We start from the raw sequence: 22,908 nt of genomic DNA on the forward strand, positions 1-22,908 counted from the left end.
TGTGCAGAATCATCAACTCTAAGGAAGATAGTGTTATATTGCAACAGGATCTGGATAGGATGGCTATATGGGCACATACATGGCAGATGAAATTCAATGTTGACAAATGTAAAGTCATGCATTTTGGTCGTACCAATGGTCTAACACCATACAAAATAAATGGGATACAGTTGGGGACATCAAACTTGGAGAAGGACTTAGGAGTACTCATCGACAACAAGTTAAATAATCGTACTCAATGCCAAGCCGCTGCAGCTAAAGCTAACAAAATTTTGGGATGCATTAAAAGGGAAATAAAAACTCGAGATGCTAGCATAATATTGCCCCTGTTTAACTCTCTAGTAAGGCCACATCTGGAATATGGAATTCAGTTCTGGGCACCACATTACAAAAAAGATATTGCAGTTCTAGAGCAGGTGCAGAGACGAGCAACAAAATTGATACGTGGGATGGAAGGTCTCACTTACCAAGAAAGGTTAGATAAACTGGGTTTATTTAGTCTAGAGAAAAGACGCCTTAGAGGAGATCTAATTAACATGTATAAATACATCAGAGGGCAATATAATAGCTTGGCGGATGAGCTTTTTGTCCCTAGGCCTTCTCAAAGGACTAGAGGACATGATCTGCGCATGGAGGAAAAACGTTTTAGCCATTTATTTAGGAAAGGGTTCTTTACAGTAAGAGTGATTAAGATGTGGAATGCATTGCCACAGGAAGTCGTTATGGCAAACTCTATACCTGCATTTAAAGGGGGCTTAGATGCTTTCCTTGCGTTGAATGACATCCATGGCTACAATTACTAGGTAATGCCAATGATGTTGATCCAGGGATTTTATCTGATTGCCATCTGGAGTCGGGAAGGAATTTTTACCTTGTAAGGGTTTTTTCGCCTTCCTCTGGATCAACAGGGATATGTGAGGGAGCAGGCTGGAGTTGTACTTTGTACTGGTTGAACTCGATGGACGTATGTCTTTTTTCAACCAAAGTAACTATGTAACTATGTAACTATGTAACTAATTTAATTATACTTAATTAAAATATTACAGTTTAGATAGTATTAGTAAAGGCAGGTATACACTTAAAAGTAGTTTTCCATTTTAGCATATTTACATTTTAATTAATGTCGCTAGTGGAAACGCACTCTCCTGGTGACCCTGCAATGGGGTGGAGTCTGCAGGACTCACTTCCTGGGTATCTCTGGAACTTTAGTCAGCCAGTAGTAGAAGTCCGCACCACCTTGATATGAAATGTCTTCATTTATCATAAAAAAACAAATACATTAAAAAGAACTGTTGGGCAGGGAGAGACCGCTGTATCGGGCAACTTGAAAAAGGGCAGGAGCCCGAAGCAGAGGTCTGTCGCTGCCCAACAAATGGTGAGGACTTCTACTACTCCCTCCATTCTAATTTATAGCCAACCAACAGTTAAAAAAAAGACTGAAACTAAAATGATACTTATTTGCAGGTCTTAAATCTGTACTATTGTTGAGGAGTATTGACTGCTCAGAAACTTGCTGCATGAGTAACTAGCTGCCAAGAGTAAGGGCTCATTGCACATTTTCTCTCTTGGACTAATCCAGTGTCTGGCAGCAAACTTGTACTCTTCCACATCACAGTCTTTGTTATAAAAAGTGTTAAATAACTAGTATAAATGCATGTTTTACATTCTTATGTGTAAGCAAGCTGAAGATTTGCCATTAACCCTCCAGTGTATGAAGCTGAAATTAAGCAATTGCCTTTTTCTCAGTAATGGTAGAGGTTCACTTTAGCAGTGTTGACAACTAGTGTTGCTCTCCAGGTTTATGTTTTTAATTCTGAATGGCACTTATTTGATAATTTGCCCAGAAATACAGTCATTGCTGACTGCAGGATTTGTGCTTTTCTATACACAAATACTTTTTGTTTGGTAAAAAATCGTACAAATCCAAACTCAAAACCGCAACACTGATGACAACAACAGATGTACATATCTTAATCAAAATTTTAGTTCTTCATAATCTTAGATTTTTCAATGAACCCCGGTCAAACTATTTATGTAGGGAAACTCAAGATTTAGAAGTAAATTGTGCCCACCCCTTCCTCCCTCACCACTAAACAGCTGCCAGAAGAACAATCCCCACTAATCCCATCACCAGTATCATATTACAAGCAATAGTGACAAAAAGGAGCAACTTAGTGATGCTTAAGGTCCACTCCATAAACAGATGGACCCAGGCTCAGTTTAAATACTGTATATAAATATTTAATAGACAACAGCGGGGAGCATAGATACGGTACATAAAGTAGTTCAAGGTATAGTATTATCAGCGACCAGCAACTCAAGTACAAAATGCATACATAGACTGAGGCTCTTGGCTTAGTCATTGACCTGCACTGTTGTATACTCCACCCCTGCTGCCTGATGAAACACGGTCATGCCTGTGAAATGCATTGTGTATAAATACATTTACTGTACATTCTGGCATATAAGACTAATCCTTGAACATGCAAAATGAGCTGAACAGAGGCGCCAACAGAATAAAACCAGTAATTAAAAAAAAATTTTAATCCTTGAACATCTTCTGAAAAGTCAGGGGTCATCTTATACAGCGGACGTCATTATTGCCGGGTGATACACCCTATCCTGTTACCGCCTCTCAGATCTCGCTGCTGAGAACTGTAGTGAAGCGGCGCAGGTGCGCATGTGTGAGATCTGAGAGGCAGAGAAGGAGGTAAATAGCATACAAGGGTGGGCCAGAAGGGTAAAAGAGGCGTGTTTTATGGGCGACAGCGCAATCTATTCTTCCATACCGCTCTGATAACAGGGAGAGCTGACTAATCCACTTAGGGAGAGGAAGAGTTGACCAATCCAACCAGTCAATCCTGTCTACTGTAATAAACTGAGTTCCACATACAGTACAGCACCAGTATATGTTCATACATAGCACCAGTATATAATGGGTTTTTTTCATTTTATTTGGTATGCATTAGAATAGGGGTAGACTTATACGGCGAGTATATTCTAAACTCTATTTTAACTGGAAAAGTTGGTGGAGTCGTCATATACGCCCAGTCGTCTTATAAGCCGGAATATAAGGTATTTTGTTATCCTACCGGTGCCTCTGTTCACTACTAAAATGCATACATAGCTCATGTGTGGTTTAAAACACCAAATGAATGCAGAAACTGTACACAGAGAGTTACAAAAGACTGTATTAATTGCCCCAGGCCATGAGTGTAGATGGAGAAGAGGTCCAAAAAGCCTTGTGGTAAAACTGCCCCACCTCACTTCTTCCCTGTGCTTCAAAACTGCTAGAGAGACATTTATTCAGAATTCACAATTCCATTAAAACAGTCCTTACTACAGTTGCAAATGACCTCCTGGTTGCAAAATCTATAGGCCAATTTTCTGAATACTCCAATACCAACTCCTCTCCATTCCTGCTGGTCTGTTGTTGTTTTTTTCCATGTCTGTCAGTGGTAAAAATGATTACGTGCAGACTTATTGTGGATCAAGCAATATGAACAAATTACATGGTGTAGATTTAAAAAAAAAATAGGTGCCAGTCCAAGGGTTAAGAAAGACATTATTTGCAGCAGGAAAACGAAACACAGAAGAACCACATGTAACAATTAATTTAAACATTGTCTACTCCATTACAGTAGTTATTTTATGAAAACAAACTGTAGCTCACAAATCTGTTTAACCACTTCGGTACCAGCAGCCTCTGCCCCCTTAAGGACCAGAGGCTGCTGGTACACTAAAACGCGCATACCGACGAATCGCCGCAATAATCCGTCGCTCCCGCTGGTCACGCCGATCTGTCCCCACCGCAGGCTGCTCTCTCTGCCGTCTCTATGACGCAGGGGTGAGCCTGGGGTGCCTGGCACCTGGGTGCAAGATTTTCTCTGGCGCCTATGGGAGTGGTTAAATTAACCACGCCCAACCACATAACCACACCCATGTCCTTCCTAATCACACCCACACCTTCCACCTCTTTACGCATGCATGTGATACCCCATTCCTACCCCTCTTCCATGGGCTTGCTCCTGGCTGGCTTTGGCTTCCTGCGAGTGACAGTCTGCTAGTCTCTGGACTGACTCAGGCTGAGAGGCTCTGCGAGTGCGACGCAGTCACACACTGCGTATTTATGGCTGCCTGCGGCCACCCTACTCTCGCTCGCTGACGTCGGCTCCTCCCCCCTGCCAAGCCCAAGGTGGGCTGCCTGTATCTTTCCCGTTGCACCACACAGCCTGCCAGTGTTGCCAACCTTTCACGTTATTTTTTACTGACAAATACCTAAACATTTACTGACAAAAGATTTTTACTGACAAAAATTCCCCACTAAATGCACATAAGAGACAGCTTTTCCCCATGTAAATGCACATAACGAGAGACTGCTTTTCCCCATGTAAATGCACATAACGAGAGACTGCTTTTCCCCATGTAAATGCACATAACGAGAGACTGCTTTTCCCCATGTAAATGCACATAACGAGAGACTGCTTTTCCCCATGTAAATGCACATAACGAGAGACTGCTTTTCCCCATGTAAATGCACATAACGAGAGACTGCTTTTCACCAGCAAATGCACATAACAAGAGACTGCTTTTCACCAGCAAATTCACATAACAAGAGACTGCTTTTCACCAGCAAATGCACATAATGACAAACAGCCAGTGTCCCCAGGATATGTAGCCAGGGGGTATATGTGCCCGGGATAGGTAGCCAGGGGGTATATGTGCCCGGGATAGGTAGCCAGGGGGTATATGTGCCCGGGATAGGTAGCCAGGGGGTATATGTGCCCAGGATAGGTAGCCAGGGGGTATATGTGCCCAGGATAGGTAGCCAGGGGGTATTATGTGCCCAGGATAGGTAGCCAGGGGGTATTATGTGCCCAGGATAGGTAGCCAGGGGGTAATATGTGCCCAGGATAGGTAGCCAGGGGGTAATATGTGCCCAGGATAGGTAGCCAGGGGGTAATATGTGCCCAGGATAGGTAGCCAGGGGGTAATATGTGCCCAGGATAGGTAGCCAGGGGGTATATGTGCCCAGGATAGGTAGCCAGGGGGTAATATGTGCCCAGGATAGGTAGCCAGGGGGTATATGTGCCCAGGATAGGTAGCCAGGGGGTATATGTGCCCAGGATAGGTAGCCAGGGGGTATATGTGCCCAGGATAGGTAGCCAGGGGGTATATGTGCCCAGGATAGGTAGCCAGGGGGTATATGTGCCCAGGATAGGTAGCCAGGGGGTATATGTGCCCAGGATAGGTAGCCAGGGGGTATATGTGCCCAGGATAGGTAGCCAGGGGGTATATGTGCCCAGGATAGGTAGCCAGGGGGTATATGTGCCCAGGATAGGTAGCCAGGGGGTATATGTGCCCAGGATAGGTAGCCAGGGGGTATATGTGCCCAGGATAGGTAGCCAGGGGGTATATGTGCCCAGGATAGGTAGCCAGGGGGTATATGTGCCCAGGATAGGTAGCCAGGGGGTATATGTGCCCAGGATAGGTAGCCAGGGGGTATATGTGCCCAGGATAGGTAGCCAGGGGGTATATGTGCCCAGGATAGGTAGCCAGGGGGTATATGTGCCCAGGATAGGTAGCCAGAGGGTAATATGTGCCCAGGATAGGTAGCCAGAGGGTAATATGTGCCCAGGATAGGTAGCCAGAGGGTAATATGTGCCCAGGATAGGTAGCCAGGGGGTAATATGTGCCCAGGATAGGTAGCCAGGGGGTAATATGTGCCCAGGATAGGTAGCCAGGGGGTAATATGTGCCCAGGATAGGTAGCCAGGGGGTAATATGTGCCCAGGATAGGTAGCCAGGGGGTAATATGTGCCCAGGATAGGTAGCCAGGGGGTATATGTGCCCAGGATAGGTAGCCAGGGGGTATATGTGCCCAGGATAGGTAGCCAGGGGGTATATGTGCCCAGGATAGGTAGCCAGGGGGTATATGTGCCCAGGATAGGTAGCCAGGGGGTATATGTGCCCAGGATAGGTAGCCAGGGGGTATATGTGCCCAGGATAGGTAGCCAGGGGGTATATGTGCCCAGGATAGGTAGCCAGGGGGTATATGTGCCCAGGATAGGTAGCCAGGGGGTATATGTGCCCAGGATAGGTAGCCAGGGGGTATATGTGCCCAGGATAGGTAGCCAGGGGGTATATGTGCCCAGGATAGGTAGCCAGGGGGTATATGTGCCCAGGATAGGTAGCCAGGGGGTATATGTGCCCAGGATAGGTAGCCAGGGGGTATATGTGCCCAGGATAGGTAGCCAGGGGGTATATGTGCCCAGGATAGGTAGCCAGGGGGTATATGTGCCCAGGATAGGTAGCCAGGGGGTATATGTGCCCAGGATAGGTAGCCAGGGGGTATATGTGCCCAGGATAGGTAGCCAGGGGGTATTATGTGCCCAGGATAGGTAGCCAGAGGGTAATATGTGCCCAGGATAGGTAGCCAGGGGGTAATATGTGCCCAGGATAGGTAGCCAGAGGGTAATATGTGCCCAGGATAGGTAGCCAGGGGGTAATATGTGCCCAGGATAGGTAGCCAGGGGGTAATATGTGCCCAGGATAGGTAGCCAGGGGGTAATATGTGCCCAGGATAGGTAGCCAGGGGGTAATATGTGCCCAGGATAGGTAGCCAGGGGGTAATATGTGCCCAGGATAGGTAGCCAGGGGGTAATATGTGCCCAGGATAGGTAGCCAGGGGGTAATATGTGCCCAGGATAGGTAGCCAGGGGGTATATGTGCCCAGGATAGGTAGCCAGGGGGTATATGTGCCCAGGATAGGTAGCCAGGGGGTATATGTGCCCAGGATAGGTAGCCAGGGGGTATATGTGCCCAGGATAGGTAGCCAGGGGGTATATGTGCCCAGGATAGGTAGCCAGGGGGTATATGTGCCCAGGATAGGTAGCCAGGGGGTATATGTGCCCAGGATAGGTAGCCAGGGGGTATATGTGCCCAGGATAGGTAGCCAGGGGGTATATGTGCCCAGGATAGGTAGCCAGGGGGTATATGTGCCCAGGATAGGTAGCCAGGGGGTATATGTGCCCAGGATAGGTAGCCAGGGGGTATATGTGCCCAGGATAGGTAGCCAGGGGGTATATGTGCCCAGGATAGGTAGCCAGGGGGTATATGTGCCCAGGATAGGTAGCCAGGGGGTATATGTGCCCAGGATAGGTAGCCAGGGGGTATATGTGCCCAGGATAGGTAGCCAGGGGGTATATGTGCCCAGGATAGGTAGCCAGGGGGTAATATGTGCCCAGGATAGGTAGCCAGGGGGTAATATGTGCCCAGGATAGGTAGCCAGGGGGTAATATGTGCCCAGGATAGGTAGCCAGGGGGTAATATGTGCCCAGGATAGGTAGCCAGGGGGTAATATGTGCCCAGGATAGGTAGCCAGGGGGTAATATGTGCCCAGGATAGGTAGCCAGGGGGTATATGTGCCCAGGATAGGTAGCCAGGGGGTATATGTGCCCAGGATAGGTAGCCAGGGGGTATATGTGCCCAGGATAGGTAGCCAGGGGGTATATGTGCCCAGGATAGGTAGCCAGGGGGTAATATGTGCCCAGGATAGGTAGCCAGGGGGTATAGGGTCCCCGTTTAGGTAGTGACAGGAGCGCACCCCACCCTCCCCTCCCGCCGCTGCTGCCTCTGCCGCCGCCGCTCCCTCCTCACCTTGCAGCAGCTTCAGACCTCAATCAGCGGGCGACCCGACCAGTAAGAAGGCGCCAGGCGCACCCGCTCTATATGCGGAAGTGATGTCACTTCCGCATATCAGTGCGGCGTGCTAGGTCCTAGCGCCCGCCCGCCTGATCGAGGTCTGATGCAGCGCCGGCGGCTAGAGGGAGGAAGGGAGCGAGCGAGCGAGCGGCGGCCACAGGGGGAGAGCGGCGGCCGGGCGGCGCCTCTCAGAGGCAGGCGCCTGGGTGCCTTGCACCCGCAGCACCCGCCCAGGCTCGGCCCTGCTATGACGGCAGAGCGCCGTGCGCCGGTCAGGAGCCGCTTTCATTGACTCCTGACCCTGTCACTCAATGTAAGCCAATGGGATTGGCTTATAGTAATGACAGGGCCAGGAGCCAATGAAAGCGGCTCCTGCCCGGCTCACAGTGCTCTGCCGTCATAGTGACGGCAGGGCAGCACATTGTGGCGGGTAGAAAGCGGTGGGAACGGGCGGGGGCGAGCGGTGAATGGGACATAGAGCTTACGTCCGGTCAGAACCGCAGTGCCACCCGCCCGACGTAGATTTGTACTGCGACGGTCCATAATTGGTTAATAACTAAATATCTGTGTGTTTGGCCACAGTTATCCTTTTTAAGTTTGATAACAATTCTTTATGAATGAATGTAATTATCTACTAAACAATTGTGTTAATAGTGTGTTAAGTTTCTCTTTGTATGTATTGTGAACTGGAAAAATAAGAATCATCACAGACATAGCATGCTTTTTAGTTAATCCCAGCATTTAAATAATTGAATTGCTTACCTCCTAATGCTAAAATTAAAAGAAATGTAGCAATGAAAGAGAGGGCCAGTGTGAATTGAAAAATGAATTTGCCTATTCCTCATTAATTATTTATGCTTTGCTTGATTGGGATGTGGCTGGGTTGTTTCTCCCCTTCAAATGTTATTGCATAAAAAGTTGTCCCTTTTTCTACTTTTTGCAAGTTGATAGGTCTGTGTTGTACAATTTATATGCTTTTGTTTGTTTCAGGAGTGATTCCTTTAGTCAGTTCCTGAGCACATTTACTTAACTTTCATGCTCTGTGATGGAAGAACACATTCTAAATGCAAGGTTGTAAATATGGGAAAATAAAAATGACTCACAGATAACAGTTTGCTACATAAGGAATTGAAGTGGGAGGATGAAGGGAAATGTGGGGTATCAAAGGTGGAGTCATAAATATGTTGGTTAGTGATTTAGGAAGTTAAGGCCAATACCGAGTAACTTACCGTTTGTTAAACAAAATGATCACCCTCTATTCAAAAGTTTTCTGGTCCTGCAAAGTTCCAAATGCAGCTATCAGAGCCATAACATTGAAATCGCAATCCTTTCAGGACCAAATGTCTCCTAACACCTTAAGGACCAGAGACTTTTTTTTCACAAAATTGTGATTTGTGATTGGCCCACAGTGATCACAGGGCCATGACCCAATGAAATTGGCTCCTGACTGGTGTACAGAGCTCGACTGTTTGGTAGACAGCTGAGCAGCAGCACCAGAGCGACGCAAACACAACATTGGTAGAACCACATGGCAGTGAGGAGTTAAAATCTATGCCCAGGTATAGAGAACAGGACGTAAACGGTGTAGATTTGAGTTAGTTTAATTTGGAAAAGGTTAAGCAGTAAATCCAAGCTGGGGAAAATTATGACCAGCTTTCATACAGTAGACACTTGGTGTCCTCTGCATGACCTTCTCAGCCCAAGACATTTTTTAATGTCCTTATAATCAAGCGGTCAGTCTTCCTCCAAACCATGTGGTGCACTACTCTTATCTAATAGCAAGGATAATCTCTTCCTTTGGCACTACTTGCCACTACACAGAACAGTACAAAACAACCCAGACCCTGGCACAGATAAGACACAGGAAGCTATTGTCTTAGCTAATGTGCTCACTTGTGCTCTGAACTGCTACCTGGAAATTTATAAAAGTCATCTACTATGTACAGACCCCATCGTATTCATTGTTGTTGCTCTGTTATAGAAATTAGGTTACTAGTCATTTGTTTGCCATTCAGAAATCTGGAAACCTGACTTAAATGGAATTACATAGCTTCAAGAGTATTCTATAAGGCTTCCAGAGTTGATCAGCACTTCATTGCTATTTCTAGGTTCAGAAAATATGATTTGGACTTTTTTTTTTTTTTAGGATATCTTAATTTTGGCTCCACATACCACCAGTAGACAGTGTGGAAGATGTAGGAATGCAGGATAGTAGGATACCATGGTTATAAAAAGAAAAAGCTGCTACCGGCAGTTTGTCATTTTGCCAAAAGCAATGAACAAATGAGAAATTAAACATCTTCCATCTGTAGCACTGTCTGATGGAAAAACAACTAAAGTCATACCTACTATCCAGAGGTAGAAAAATCCAGACAGCCTTTGAAACCCACCCAGCTTTTCCCTTACCAGCTTCAGGACACTGTACTGGTATTATTTTCTAAAATCACAATAAAAAAAAGACAACTTAGTCTTTTCTTGGAGCCTATCGCATAACACGGCAGATATTAGGTAAAATTTACACATAGACTCATATCCTATAAATGTTTCTCCTTAGTATTCTCCCAGGAGATACTTTCACACCTTACCAATAAAATTACTGTAAAGTGCCCATCAAGCAAGGAATTACTCAAGATAAGTTTGATATTACATTTAAGCAGCCCATACACTCAGCCGATTTTCTGGCCGACCGATCGATCGCGGTCGATCGATCGATCGCAAATCGGTTGGCCAATCGACCGATCGACGGCCGATTTCGATCGATTTCGATGGATTTCCATCGAACTTGCAGGGTGGAAAATTTAGGTCGATCTGATGAGATTGCTTATCAGTTTGCATTGGCCTTAATGGAAATCTGATGGCAAAAAAATGCCATCAGATCGAATTTCAACAGATTTCAAACTGAAATCTATTGGAATTCTATACTGGTAAAAAATGTTCTAAAAACGCATCAGATAGATCATCAGATGCATTTCTTATCTGTCTGCTGCCAATCTGACGAGTGTATGGGCACCTTTATACTTATTTTGTAGAACTTTTAAGGGGAAACATTATCTCCTGAGTGAAAAGGCAATAGAAATGTTAATTGGATAAGGGCCAATGTTACACTTTTCCTATCAGATCCTGTGACACCCTGTCACACCATGTATGCACAAAGTCCTGTCTAGCACCACAGTGACAGTTTTGTGAGATACATTTCATTTAGCATGTATTTATAGGTCCAGTTGTTTCTATACGTTTCCTGTCTTAGTAATGCTGATATTGTGGCAGCTAGCTGCCTTGAGATTGCATTTTAATTTATTATTGTAAGGTTTATCTGCAAGTCAAATCATTTCCCATTTATGGTCTTTTTTTCAGCATGCACATTACAATACGTTAGTTGTTTATTGCAGGTGTACAGCATTACCTGCTGTTTAAATCACAATGATTTGGTTTATTTTTCATTTTTAGCTTCAGTCTTCTATGTCTGTTTTTCTTTTTTTGAGGGAAAATATGACCTTTAAAGAGAACCCGAGGTGGGTTTGAAGAATATTATCTGCATACAGAGGCTGGATCTGCCTATACAGCCCAGCCTCTGTTGCTATCCCAAACCCCCCTAAGGTCCCCCTACACTCTGCAATCCCTCATAAATCACAGCCACGCTGCTGACAAATAGCTTGTCAGAGCTGGCTGTGTTTATCTCTATATTGTCAGTCTGCTGCTCTCCCTGCCTCCTGCAGAACTCCGGTCCCCGCCTGCATCCCTTCCCTCCCTGCTGATTGGAGGGAAGGGAGGGGGGCAGGGACCGGAGTAATGCAGGAGGCGGGGGAGCAGCTGAGACTGACACTACAGATGTAAACACAGCCTCACAGCACGGCTGTGATTTATGAGGGATTGCAGAGTGCAGGGGGACCTTAGGGGGGTTTGGGATAGCAACAGAGGCTGGGCTGTATAGGCAGATCCAGCCTCTGTATGCAGATAACATTCTTTAAACACACCTCGGGTTCTCTTTAATTGCTATGATCAGTGACACAGATACGATATTATATTAGCTGGAAGATGAATATGCTGCATTAATAGGAAGCCATTATAATGCTGTCTGTTTTACAGCATTTGGAGAGCCAAACATTAAAGCAAACCTGAAGTGGGGAGGGTGAAAAAAATTAAGATACTTACCTTAGTAGTAGTTGGAAACCTCTGGATCCTTAGGCAGTCCACCTTTCCAGGGCAGGATTCCTCTTTATCTTCTCCACTGCTGGCCAGAGCATCTGTGGGCATGTGTGAGTAAGGTCTGCTTATGCCCAGTAAGGTGCTAATGCACAGCATTTTTCTTCCATGCATGAGCTCTATGTTCTACTGGGCATGTACAGACCTTACTCGGGTATGTCCAGTCCAGACCAGATGCGCTCAGTCGTGCTCACAGCCAGTAGAAACCTATTCTCCAAATGTTGTTGAACAGATATAGAGGGAGCCTATGGTGGAACAATGGGCTGTAGAAGAATCCAGGAAGCCTCTGGACTTTCTGGGAAATTATTTTATGACAGTATAGGGAGTATAAGTAAATAAGAGCTATGCAATCGGAATGCCTGCATGTCTGAATACATTTGGAATCTGCTTTTTTGTTGCTATTGCACAGTGCTGCAAGAGGAATGATACAGTTTCAGGTTCCATTTAAGGAAAACAGTGTATGGGCCCTTTTCCACCGGCAATCGCTAGCGTTCACGCTGAACGCTAGCGATTGCTGAATCGCAAAACCGGCGATTCCCCCGACGTTTGCGGCCGCGATTTTGCTATGCTATGCACTGCATAGCAAAATCGCGGCAATTATCGCTCCGCCACGCGTTCGCGTCCCCGACAAAAGCGAATCGCGGTAGTGGAAATGACCTACCGCGATTCCTATGTTAAAAAGCAAACCGTAGCGATTGTAAAATCGCTAGCGGTTTGCGGTTTTGCGATTCAGCCAGCGCAAACGCGCTGGTGGAAAAGGGCCCTATGTATGTTTTTCATGCTTGTTAGATCTACAATTCTAAAAACTATGTTTACCGTAATCAACTTAGTTTTTATCTTGCTAATAGTTAAGAAGAGCTAGAATTTGACACCTGTTAGCTGCTCCCATGGCAGCTTCTTGGTAGCATTTAGCATGGACAGTGTGGAGAAGGCCAAGACACTGTGTAACATCTAGGCATGGATGTACTCAGATGCAACATAATGCATTTTTCCCCACTTCTGGGTAACCGCAATGTGTCGAATGCTGCCATGCATGGGGTTACAAATTACATTGCAGCTGAAAGGCTCTCGATGGATAGCTAAACTGCCAGACAAGCGCACAGTTCAGCCTTCCGTATGAAAGAGTGTCAAGCAGCTTTTACTGTACATGCTTGAAGGGCTTCATATCATTTTGCAGAATGGTGCATTTCTACTGTATCTTTGGACTACTATTGAGAAGCAGCCTTTGTCTAGCGCTTTCTAAACATTCATACACATATCATATGGAAGTCGTTCCAAATGAACTACGGTATGGAAGACCGAGTTTTTAGCAATATGTTGTTGGCAATAACGCATGCACACATCACTGTAAACTACCGACTAATCATCTCATCATTTACACACAAATCCAAAAACTACACGTTTCATGCAGCTGCACTTCGCAGGTACATCATTTGTAATCTACTGATTCCTGTACACACTTTTGATTATGATAGATTTTGTCAGCCGAAACTGTCCACCTGGGCTGATTGTGACCAAGAACAATCGCTTATTATTTTTTTGGTTGTTGACTTCCAAATTCTTTAATTAAAATTGGTCAATCAGTCGTTCATCATTAGTTTTGAACGACTTCCATCTGACACATCAGAGGTCAGCTGAGTCCCTTAAAGTTCATAGGCACTATGGACTTTAAGGGATTCAGTCGACCTCAAAGCAGCAACTGATAAGAGGCGCAAAAACAGGAAGGGACTACATGCAATGAACCAGCTCACCTAATTTGAGGTAACCTTTTATTTCTCCAATGACGACCCCTATAACATGGCATCTGAGACTGTACTTGAAAAAATAAACACTAAAAAAGAGGTTGTAACCTGATCTAAATCTAATCGACGCATGATGCCTTCCTTCCCTGTGAACACTGTGGTGTTGTTTTTTGTTGTTGTTTTTTTTTCATCCTCTCGCTCCCACTTCTTTGACAGTGTTTGGAAGTATTATTGACGCTATGAAGAGAACTGGATGTTGATCACAGTGATTGAAGGTGTGGAGAGAGCTGTAAACTGTACAAATGAGCTCTGAGCTTTAAAACACACTCCCGACAATAATGATAACCCTTTTAACATGCCCCTTGTTTCTGTGTGAAATAACAACATCATTACGGTTGCACCTTTCTGGCCAGTGAATCTGGAGAACTTTTACTGCTTTTTGTATGTATTAATCTGTAGTTCAAGTTCATTGTAAGTTGTTGATGCTAAAAGCAATTATGATTTTTTTCTTCATTTAATCTGAAACTTAATTACGTTATCAAGCCTCTTCAGCCGTCTCATTAGTACAAGGGCAATTGTTAGATCATGCATTAGAAATACAGCAAAGTGGAAAATCTGCGATCTCACTTTAATCAAATCAGCATCAGTCGGGAAAAGCCCGAGAGGATTATAGCTTCATTTAATGTCTTTTTTCTTGTACTGGTCTGCAGGTGTTCCAGGAGCTCTGCAAGGGAGGAAATGAGAGCCCAGCACAGATTGTGAAGGAGAAACACCTAGGCCTAATGGACAGGGGACAAACAGAGGAGATCTGCCAGAAGATAGTAGATGAGCACACAGAAGCGGTAATGAATATTGCTTTTCTCCTATGATGAAACGTTATGATTTGCAAACTGAAAATGTCTGTATCCACAACAAAAATATATTGAGATTGCAATACAGACTTATTTGGCATATATATATATATATATATATATATATATATATATATATATATATATATATATATATGTAAAAGGCAACAGGCAATATATACTGAAGATATCCTACTAAGGCTAGTTGCTAATATAACCCCTACTGTAAATCCTACACCTAACACTACACATACCTTCTTAAAGCAGACCTGAACTAAAATATACACAACAGCATAATAACCTTTAGACAAAAAACATTTCTTTGTTACAGCTGATACAAATCCTAAAATAAATCTGTGCTGTTTCTACTTCCTGGTTCATGGAAGCAGACAAATTGTTAACAGCCTGAGCTTTCAAATGAGCTTATCTGCCATTTCTGCCATTGCCAGTCATGTGACACAGGGAAGAGATCAAATACAACTTGTGATTAGACACAAATGAGGGGGAATTAAACATGCTGAACACTAAATACAAACGGTGCATTTCTCTGTTTTTTTTTCTGTCCTGTGCAAGAGTTCAGGTCCACTTTATCCACTTTAGCCTTCAGGACGTAGCGCCTACGTCCAAATATGCATGCTGGACGTAGGCGCTACGTCCATGAAAAACGGAGCCGCCGGGGTTCACAGGGCCGGAACCGCCGGGGTGCGTGGGTCGCACATTAGCCCAGAGATCAATGAATGGGAAAGCAGTTCCCACTCATTGATCTAAGTCCCTTAGAACCATCGCTGGCTTTTATGGAGAAGCTGCGATTGTTCTGTTACACATCCTCTCTTCACTTCCCGTAAGTACGCTTACAGGAAGCCAAAAATTGACTGTGGCCATCTTGTGGCCAAATAGTAAAACTACATCTACATACATTTTTATTAAAATGAATAGACATTTTTACATTTAAAGGGAACCTTAACTGAATGGGGGTAAAGAGTTTCACATACCTGGGGCTATTACCAGCCCCCTGCAGCAGACCTGTGCCCTCGGAGCCGCTCTGGAATCCTCCGGTCCCCCACTGTCACTTAGTTTCGTTTTTGACGACTCACCAGTTGGTCGGCCGACATGCGCATTGTTGGACGCATTCCCTACTGCAATTAGCGCTGTTGCGGACCGCAACGCGTACAAAAATACGCATTGCCGCTTAATCTACGCGTGCGTAATGCGGCAACCCGTATATTTGTTACTAATATTTTTTACATTATAAGCTTGTAAATAGTGATGGACGCAAAACTGAAAAAATGCACCTTTATTTCCAAATAAAATATTGGTGCCATACAATGTGATAGGGACATATGGGCAAATAAATTACGTGGGTTTTATTTATGGTAGCATGTATTATTTTAAAGCTATAACGGCCAAAAACTGACAAATCATGAATTTTTCCCATTTTCTCTTAATATTCCCGTTAAAATGCATTTAGTATAAAATATTTCTTAGCAAAATGTACCACCCAAAGAAAGCTTGATTGGTGGCAGGAAAAAAAGATATCGATTATTTCATTGTGATAATTAGCGATAAAGTTATTGGTGAATGAATGGGAGGTGAAAATTGCTCGGATAGATAAGGTGAAAAAAACACTAAAGGCTGAAGTCGTTAAAGGATACATAAGGTGAACTAAGAAAGAAGTGTTACTGACCTGGGGCTTCTTCCAGCCACTAGAAGTCTATCAGGTCTCACGCCGAAGTTCTGCTCTTTTCCAGGCTGCCGCTGTCCCCTCCTTAAGATCACAACCTGTGGGTGGGTCGTGGTCTTTTGCGCATGTGCAGGCGTGCTGTAATGCTGCAGTTCGGACACATGCAATCACTTATCCATGTTGTTCCTACGTTGTGTGTCACATGGTCACAATTTATAGCTGCAGCCTGAACATATCTGTATATTTGCTTTACAAATAAACTCTTGAACTTTGACAACGTCTACGAAGTCCTATCTCCTATGCTGTATGCTGTGATGATAGTCAAGTTATCACACTTCCTGAGGTATGGTGCTTAACGAAGGTGTAGTGTTGTTGCCAAAAGCAACCAACGTATAGATTCTTACACTCTGTATCTCCACCCCTCAGCCTGTGAACTCCACTCCCCTCTCCACCCCCTTGCATCTGATCAATGTGCAGAGTATATAGTATAGTTGGCCCCAGTATAGTTGCCAAAGTCAGTATAGCTAGTATAGTTTCCCCAGCATAGCTAGTATCGCTGTCCCCCAGTACAGATAGTATAGTTGGCCCCAGTCAGTATAGTAAGCATTGTTGCCCCCCAGTATATATAGCATAGTTGGCCCCAGTATAGTTTACCCAGCTAGTATAGTTGCCACAGTCAGTATAGGTAGCATGGTGTCTTCCCCGGCCCTACCCCCCACCCCAGGGGGGGGGGCACCGATCATCTTACCTTTGGCGGCCACTTCCCCTGTAACTGTCTCCCTGTCCCTCTACTACACAGACCGCATGTCAGTGCGACACGCTGCGCCGCTATGACAGGACAGCGGGTTGCCTATCAGCGCGCATACAGGAAGACTGCCTGTATGCGCGCTGATAGGCGACCCGCTGTCCTGTCATAGCGGCGCATCGTTTCGCACTCACTGTGACATGTGGTCTGAGTAGCGGCGGCGGGTGAGGGAGACAGTTGAGAATCGGCCGCCCACCTAAATACAAGTGCGCGCTGCCCATGGCCCCCTCCTCGCCCATCGGCTTCCTGCCTCCACTCCAGCCCCACTGTGCACCTCCACCAATCAGCGCACAGTGAGGCAGGCAAATGTAAATTAGATGTTCCTCCTCGCCAGGCTCAGCTCCCATGATTAATAGCAGCATGGGACTGAACGCTGAGGAGTTGGGGGAGGGACTCCTATAGTTTATTACTTTAGAGTCTATTATTGTATTAAAAATAAGCATTTGGGGGGAAGAATGCCCCAGGAACTATATGTAAGGGGCACAAAAATGAAGAACATAAAAGTTTGTCTCGGATCCACTTTAACAATATGTCTGCTTCCATGAAAGCAGAAAGTAGAAACAGCAGATTTATTGCAGGATTTGTATCAGCTCTAACAAAGAAATGTTTGTCTTTAAAGGTGGTTATGCTGTTGCTTATCTTTTAGAGCAGAGAGGAAGTTCTGAGTTTAGGTCCGCTTTAAATAACTTGATTAGTCCCATGGTTGTAGGAGGAGGAAAAATCATCCTTAGAGGGCTGTAATGATTGTAGATTGTAAGCTCACAAGGGCACGGCTCTCTCCCCTTTTGTGTCTTGGAAATCATTATACATTTTATTTATCATCTTACTTTTATCGCTGTCATTACCAATTCTGTAGTTTGTATCATTTTTGTGTTTTGTCACTAATTATGTAAAGTATCTTGTATATTGGTGTACACCATTGTCTGTATTATTATGTACCCCATATTTGTTTCTTACTTTGTACAGTGCCACGGAATATGTTGCCGCTTTATAAATCAATAATAATAATAATGTAAAGTAAATATTGTGTAGGAACACTATTGTGCAAACTTGGTAGACTTGTGGGAAAAGCAGTGAGCTAGTAACACATACACAGAGTTGAGAATTTAGTTTAGTCATATAGCCTTCCAGGTCTTATGTGTTTGATGCCAACACATAAACATTGCAATAGTTCTTCTGGAATACTTGAGCAATTTATGCATCAGGGATTGCTTATGCTTTAGAGATCTCAGAACAATCAGTGTGTTTTCTTTTGTGATTTTGCTTCAAACACAAGAGTCCTGCAAAGCTGTCAGGTGCAGGGCTGGGAGGAAGAGGTGGGGAGATAACATCACAAGTGATAGAGGCTTTTTAGGATGCTGTGCTTCTCCATACTTCAGATAGCAATACAAACAGAGCAGCAGAGTCTTTTGTGTAAACAGTCTATAAAAGATGCCATAAGCTGTTCAACTAGAAAGATCAATTTAAGTCAGCTTCTGTCATTTGATGGAATCTGCCTGAAAACTATCGCTGCACTCAAAATCGAATAACAACTTATTATCGATATTGATGCTTTGATGGATTGAAAGAGTGAATCGTGCAGGACCAAAAATTTCAATCGAATATGATCAGTTATTTCAGTAAGTAGAAGCATGTAGAGTTTGCAGATTTTACTGATATGATCAGATTAGGATACAAATGCTGTTTAAATTAGACTGCTGTATGTAGTATGGGTCAACTTCCAATCGTTCAAAGAACTGTTTGTAATTGGTTGTTTATTGACCAATGAAGGATTAAATCACTATAAAACCCTGACATAATATTCAATCTAAACATGTTTTCCTACTTTTTATATGCCATACAATTAGCAGATTTGCTTTTGTGTATAAGTATTATTATTCATTTAGAAATTATATGTTCCTAAAGTACACTTATTTTACTCTGAGAGCTGATTTTATTTATAACTGCTTTATTCATCCTTTGACTTAATCAGAAAGCATCAGAAAGCATTTATGCTTGTCTGACTTTGTTCAGGGGGCCAGGCAGTGTGAGAGAAGGCTTTGTTTACAATTCTCACTTGATACAATTAAACACAAGATAACATTATGTAAAGTTCTGAAGCACCCAGCTCTGCAGGCAGGGAAGCTTCTAAAACCTGTGTTAACCCTTTGAATGTAGTTCTAGTAAAAACAAAATGCTGGTTGTATATAATATGCTGTAAATAATCTATTAGAGCAAAGTAGACATGCTGGGTTTCATTCCACTTTAAACAGTGTACGACCAGCCCAAATAGAGCCCAGGACAAACCTAAGGGAAAAATTGAGATACTTGCCTAAGATGAAAATTCAGAGGCTTCATTCGTCCTCCTGGCTCCCACGATTGCCACCATGGACCCACTTGAAGATCACATCCACGCTCATGTGAATGCACAAGCATTGCTGTACTGCACCTGGGCAGTAAGCCAGAGCAGCTTCTTTAGGAGCGGCTCAATAGAGCTAGGCAGTACAGCCGCACTTGTGCAGAAAAAGGAGCGTGGCAGTGTAACATATCCAACAGGCTCTTGTTGGATATGTTCTGGGGGTCTGCGTGCGGCAACTGTGGGGGGCAGCAGGACTTGGGCAGCCTCTTGAGGATCCAGAGCCTTCCATCTTTTAGGGTAAGTGTCACATTTCTTTATCATACCTCGCCTCAGGTACACTTTAAAGCCCAATTCTATAGGTTCTCATGAATTAATATTTGCTCCATACTCACCTCAGCTTTGTAGGCCATGTGATCCTAGTTATCTAGCCATAGCCCTCAAAGGCACTGTAATTGGTGTCCTCCGCTCCTCTTTTCCCTGACTCGCTACTCAGACATCTGGGAGGGAGGAGGTTACATTACTATCAATAGGCTTCAATAGCGCTTGTCAATGGAGAGTGAAAGGAGCAAACAAATATTTTTCAAATTTATCCCACAGCAGCCTTATATCAGTTTCATCAGCGTATGCACTGTAGCTACATATGCTGGCTTCTAAAGGCAAATGTGAAATATTGATAAGTAAAAATGTAAAGGATACCCCAGGTGACATGATGGGATAGACATGTGTATGTACAGTGCCTAGCACACAAATAACTATGCTGCATTCTTTGTTTTCTTTCTCTACCTGAAAGAGATAAACATCAGGTATGTTAGTGGCATTTCCTGTCAGTCAGGACTTGGTCAGACTACTGTGTGACCCTCACTGATTAGAAATTCCAACTATAAAACACCTTCCTATCAGAAAATGGCTTCTGAGAGGAGGAAAGAGATAAAAAGGGTCAATAGTTTATACATTTTAGCTCTGGCATACTTCAATGAATGTGTCATTGAGCAAAAACAATAAATCAGTAAAAACACAAAAAGTAGATTTTAATATTAAATACAACTTTGAAATGTCTTAAAAAGTCATTTGTAGGAGGAAGAGGGTAGATACAATTGTTTATTTCATTCGTTTATTTTCACTTCGGGTATCCTTTCAGAATGACTAAGTTTAAAAAGTTTTGTTACAGATTAGAATAATAAGTGGATTTCCCTTTAAAGCGGATCCAAGATGAAAAACTAACTATAACAAGTAGCTTGTTTATATATCTTATGTACAGTTTAGATGGTTTAAACAGCAAATCTGTCTGCATACTGCTTTATTAGAATTATGATTATTTCTTCCTGTGATACAATGACAGCAGCCATGTTGTTTGTAAACATTACACAGAGGCAGGCTTATCTACACCATCAGCACTCAGACTGAAAAAACCTAATCCCCCCTCCTCCTCCCCTCTGCCTCTGAAATCTCTGGCTAGTAATACCTCCCCCTCCTCCTGCCCAGACTGAGCTCCTATGAGCCCTTGCTACTGCCAAGGCTCTCTGAAAACTGTGGGTGCGGCTTATTTAGTTTATAGGGAATTAGAGTATTAAAACAAAAACAAAAAAAGGATTTTGGCTTGAGATATGCCCTATAAACTATAGGAAAGGAACACAATTATGCAATGAGTAAAAGTTCATCTCGGATCCATTTTAAGCTTTAAGATTTGCATGTAGCTGGAGCATTTTCTAGAAATGAAGTATGCAAAGTAATGAAAATAGTTCAAAATAGTTCATTGAACTGTCAAAATAGTACATGTGAGTAGTAATTATAATTGCACAAATTACAGAAGTGCCAGTCCAGCTGTCAAGCTTGCTTGCACAGTATGACTGAAATGAAGTGCTAACTAACAGATGAGTGCTGTGCAGGAAAGCAGCTCAGTGCTGTACCTCAATGTTCAGCTCAGCAGCAGCAGTGTAAGACCACCAACTTTCCTGGTTATGCTGGGAAATGTTGTTCACAAGAGCTAGAAAGCCTGTGGTTACCGGTAATATACAAAAATACAATTATTTTGCAGCGGTTGAATTGTATCATAGGTCCTGACCAATCCACTTTTTTCCATTGCTTTCGAAAACATTCATCAGTGTTTCCTTTCATTGTGTAAATGTAGCCATTACGGTACAGTTTCCCAAACATTCAATCTCCTGAACGTTTGATCATATGATCAACGTATTGGGTGGCGTAAATGTGCTGATCAACACACTATCGTTCTATCTATCCAAATGTTGGAATGATTGTTTTCCATCAGCCGCAACAATTGCGAACACTCGCAATCCAGCGCAGGAGACTTGGGCGCAGCCGGCGCCATAATAGACCGTAATAGGAATTAAGGCTATAGTGGCGCACAGTGAGTAACTTTGGCGCCGTCAGAAGACTGAGCTGAAGTTACTTTTAAAACACTGTAATTCGGCCTCCAGTAATAGCTAGAAGACGAATTACATAATCTCCCACCATCCACGTCTACCCAGAGGGGGAATAGTAATTAACGTCGCCGCAACTTGTGCAGCAGCAGGATAAGCCGTATCCTGCGCCCAAGTCTCCCGGTGGTGAATCCTCTCATACTTCAATGATTGGATTGGACGGTCGATTGATCGGAAAATTGGATTGTTAATGGGCATATTTATATGCGTTCCCAAAGGGTTATTCATAAAAGTAGGATAAGCAAATATGATAAACAAAATAATCCAAAATTTTTCTCCACCAAATATTTCCTGAATCAGTGTTTATATTGCTATTTGCTATCACTGATGTTTTCTTTTCTTCCCGCTGATTTTCTTTTAGGTTGCTGCCATACAAAAAGGCAACCTTAAGGTTGTGAATAAGCTGATCGGCTTAGTACAGAAGACTTCGAAAGGGCGGGCAGATCCAGTCCTTGTAAAGGCCATACTTGAAGAAAAAGTGCTATCATAACTTTGTATTGGGAAGCTAAAATGTCATTTTTCTAGCTTAGCTGTTGCCGAGGATAAATGTGAAAGAAAGTCACATACTGATCATTTTATGAATTTGGCCTCCTATCACAAGCCTGGAATACAGGGAGAAACTATCAGTGTGAGTGTCACAGTCGTTCATATAAGGCTTACAATAACCCCATGCTATTTATTTTTCATATGATGGTACAAGTATACATTATTGTTATGCCGAGGAATGTGATATGTACAGTCTTATTTATATTAAACTGTATTTTCTGTTATAAAAGTAAACCGCAGATTGTCCTTTGGTGTCATCCCAGCTACACATTAGTCTGCTAAGAGTCTCTTCATATTGTATTTTGACAAGAGCTATACCAGGGTGCAAGCACGATGCGCTGACAACCAACCCAGCTTGTGTTTGCTGGCCTATAATCATCTAGTCACAGATAGCATCCTATCACAAATCATGTGAAAGGCTGAAAAGATGGAACTAAATTGATGTTACATTCCCTCACATACCGTGCTTTTTCTAAGGACGGATATAGCACAAAGGATGTGCTTGTCTGCTTTCTCTGGAGAAACTTTCTCGATGGCTTAGTACAGTGTTTCTCAAACCTCTCCTCGTGGACTCCCCAATGGTGCATGTTTTGCAGACAAC

The 22,908-nt window shown here is 43.6% G+C and overlaps 1 protein-coding gene across 1 annotated transcript in view; it reads left to right on the forward strand.

The window, feature by feature from the left end:
* Positions 1–22,498, forward strand: part of LOC137546800 (glutamyl-tRNA(Gln) amidotransferase subunit B, mitochondrial-like) — a 160,184-nt gene extending 137,686 nt beyond the window's left edge. Inside the window, exons 12-13 of the mRNA XM_068269660.1 lie at positions 14,359–14,490; positions 22,123–22,498. Of these exons, the coding sequence (XP_068125761.1) occupies positions 14,359–14,490; positions 22,123–22,251 (261 nt within the window). The 3' untranslated portion in view covers positions 22,252–22,498. The remainder of the gene's footprint in view (positions 1–14,358; positions 14,491–22,122) is intronic.
* The last annotated feature ends 410 nt before the right edge of the window (positions 22,499–22,908 follow it).

This window comes from Hyperolius riggenbachi, chromosome 1, assembly GCF_040937935.1.
Source record: "Hyperolius riggenbachi isolate aHypRig1 chromosome 1, aHypRig1.pri, whole genome shotgun sequence".
In the NCBI taxonomy this organism is placed as follows: domain Eukaryota; kingdom Metazoa; phylum Chordata; class Amphibia; order Anura; family Hyperoliidae; genus Hyperolius; species Hyperolius riggenbachi.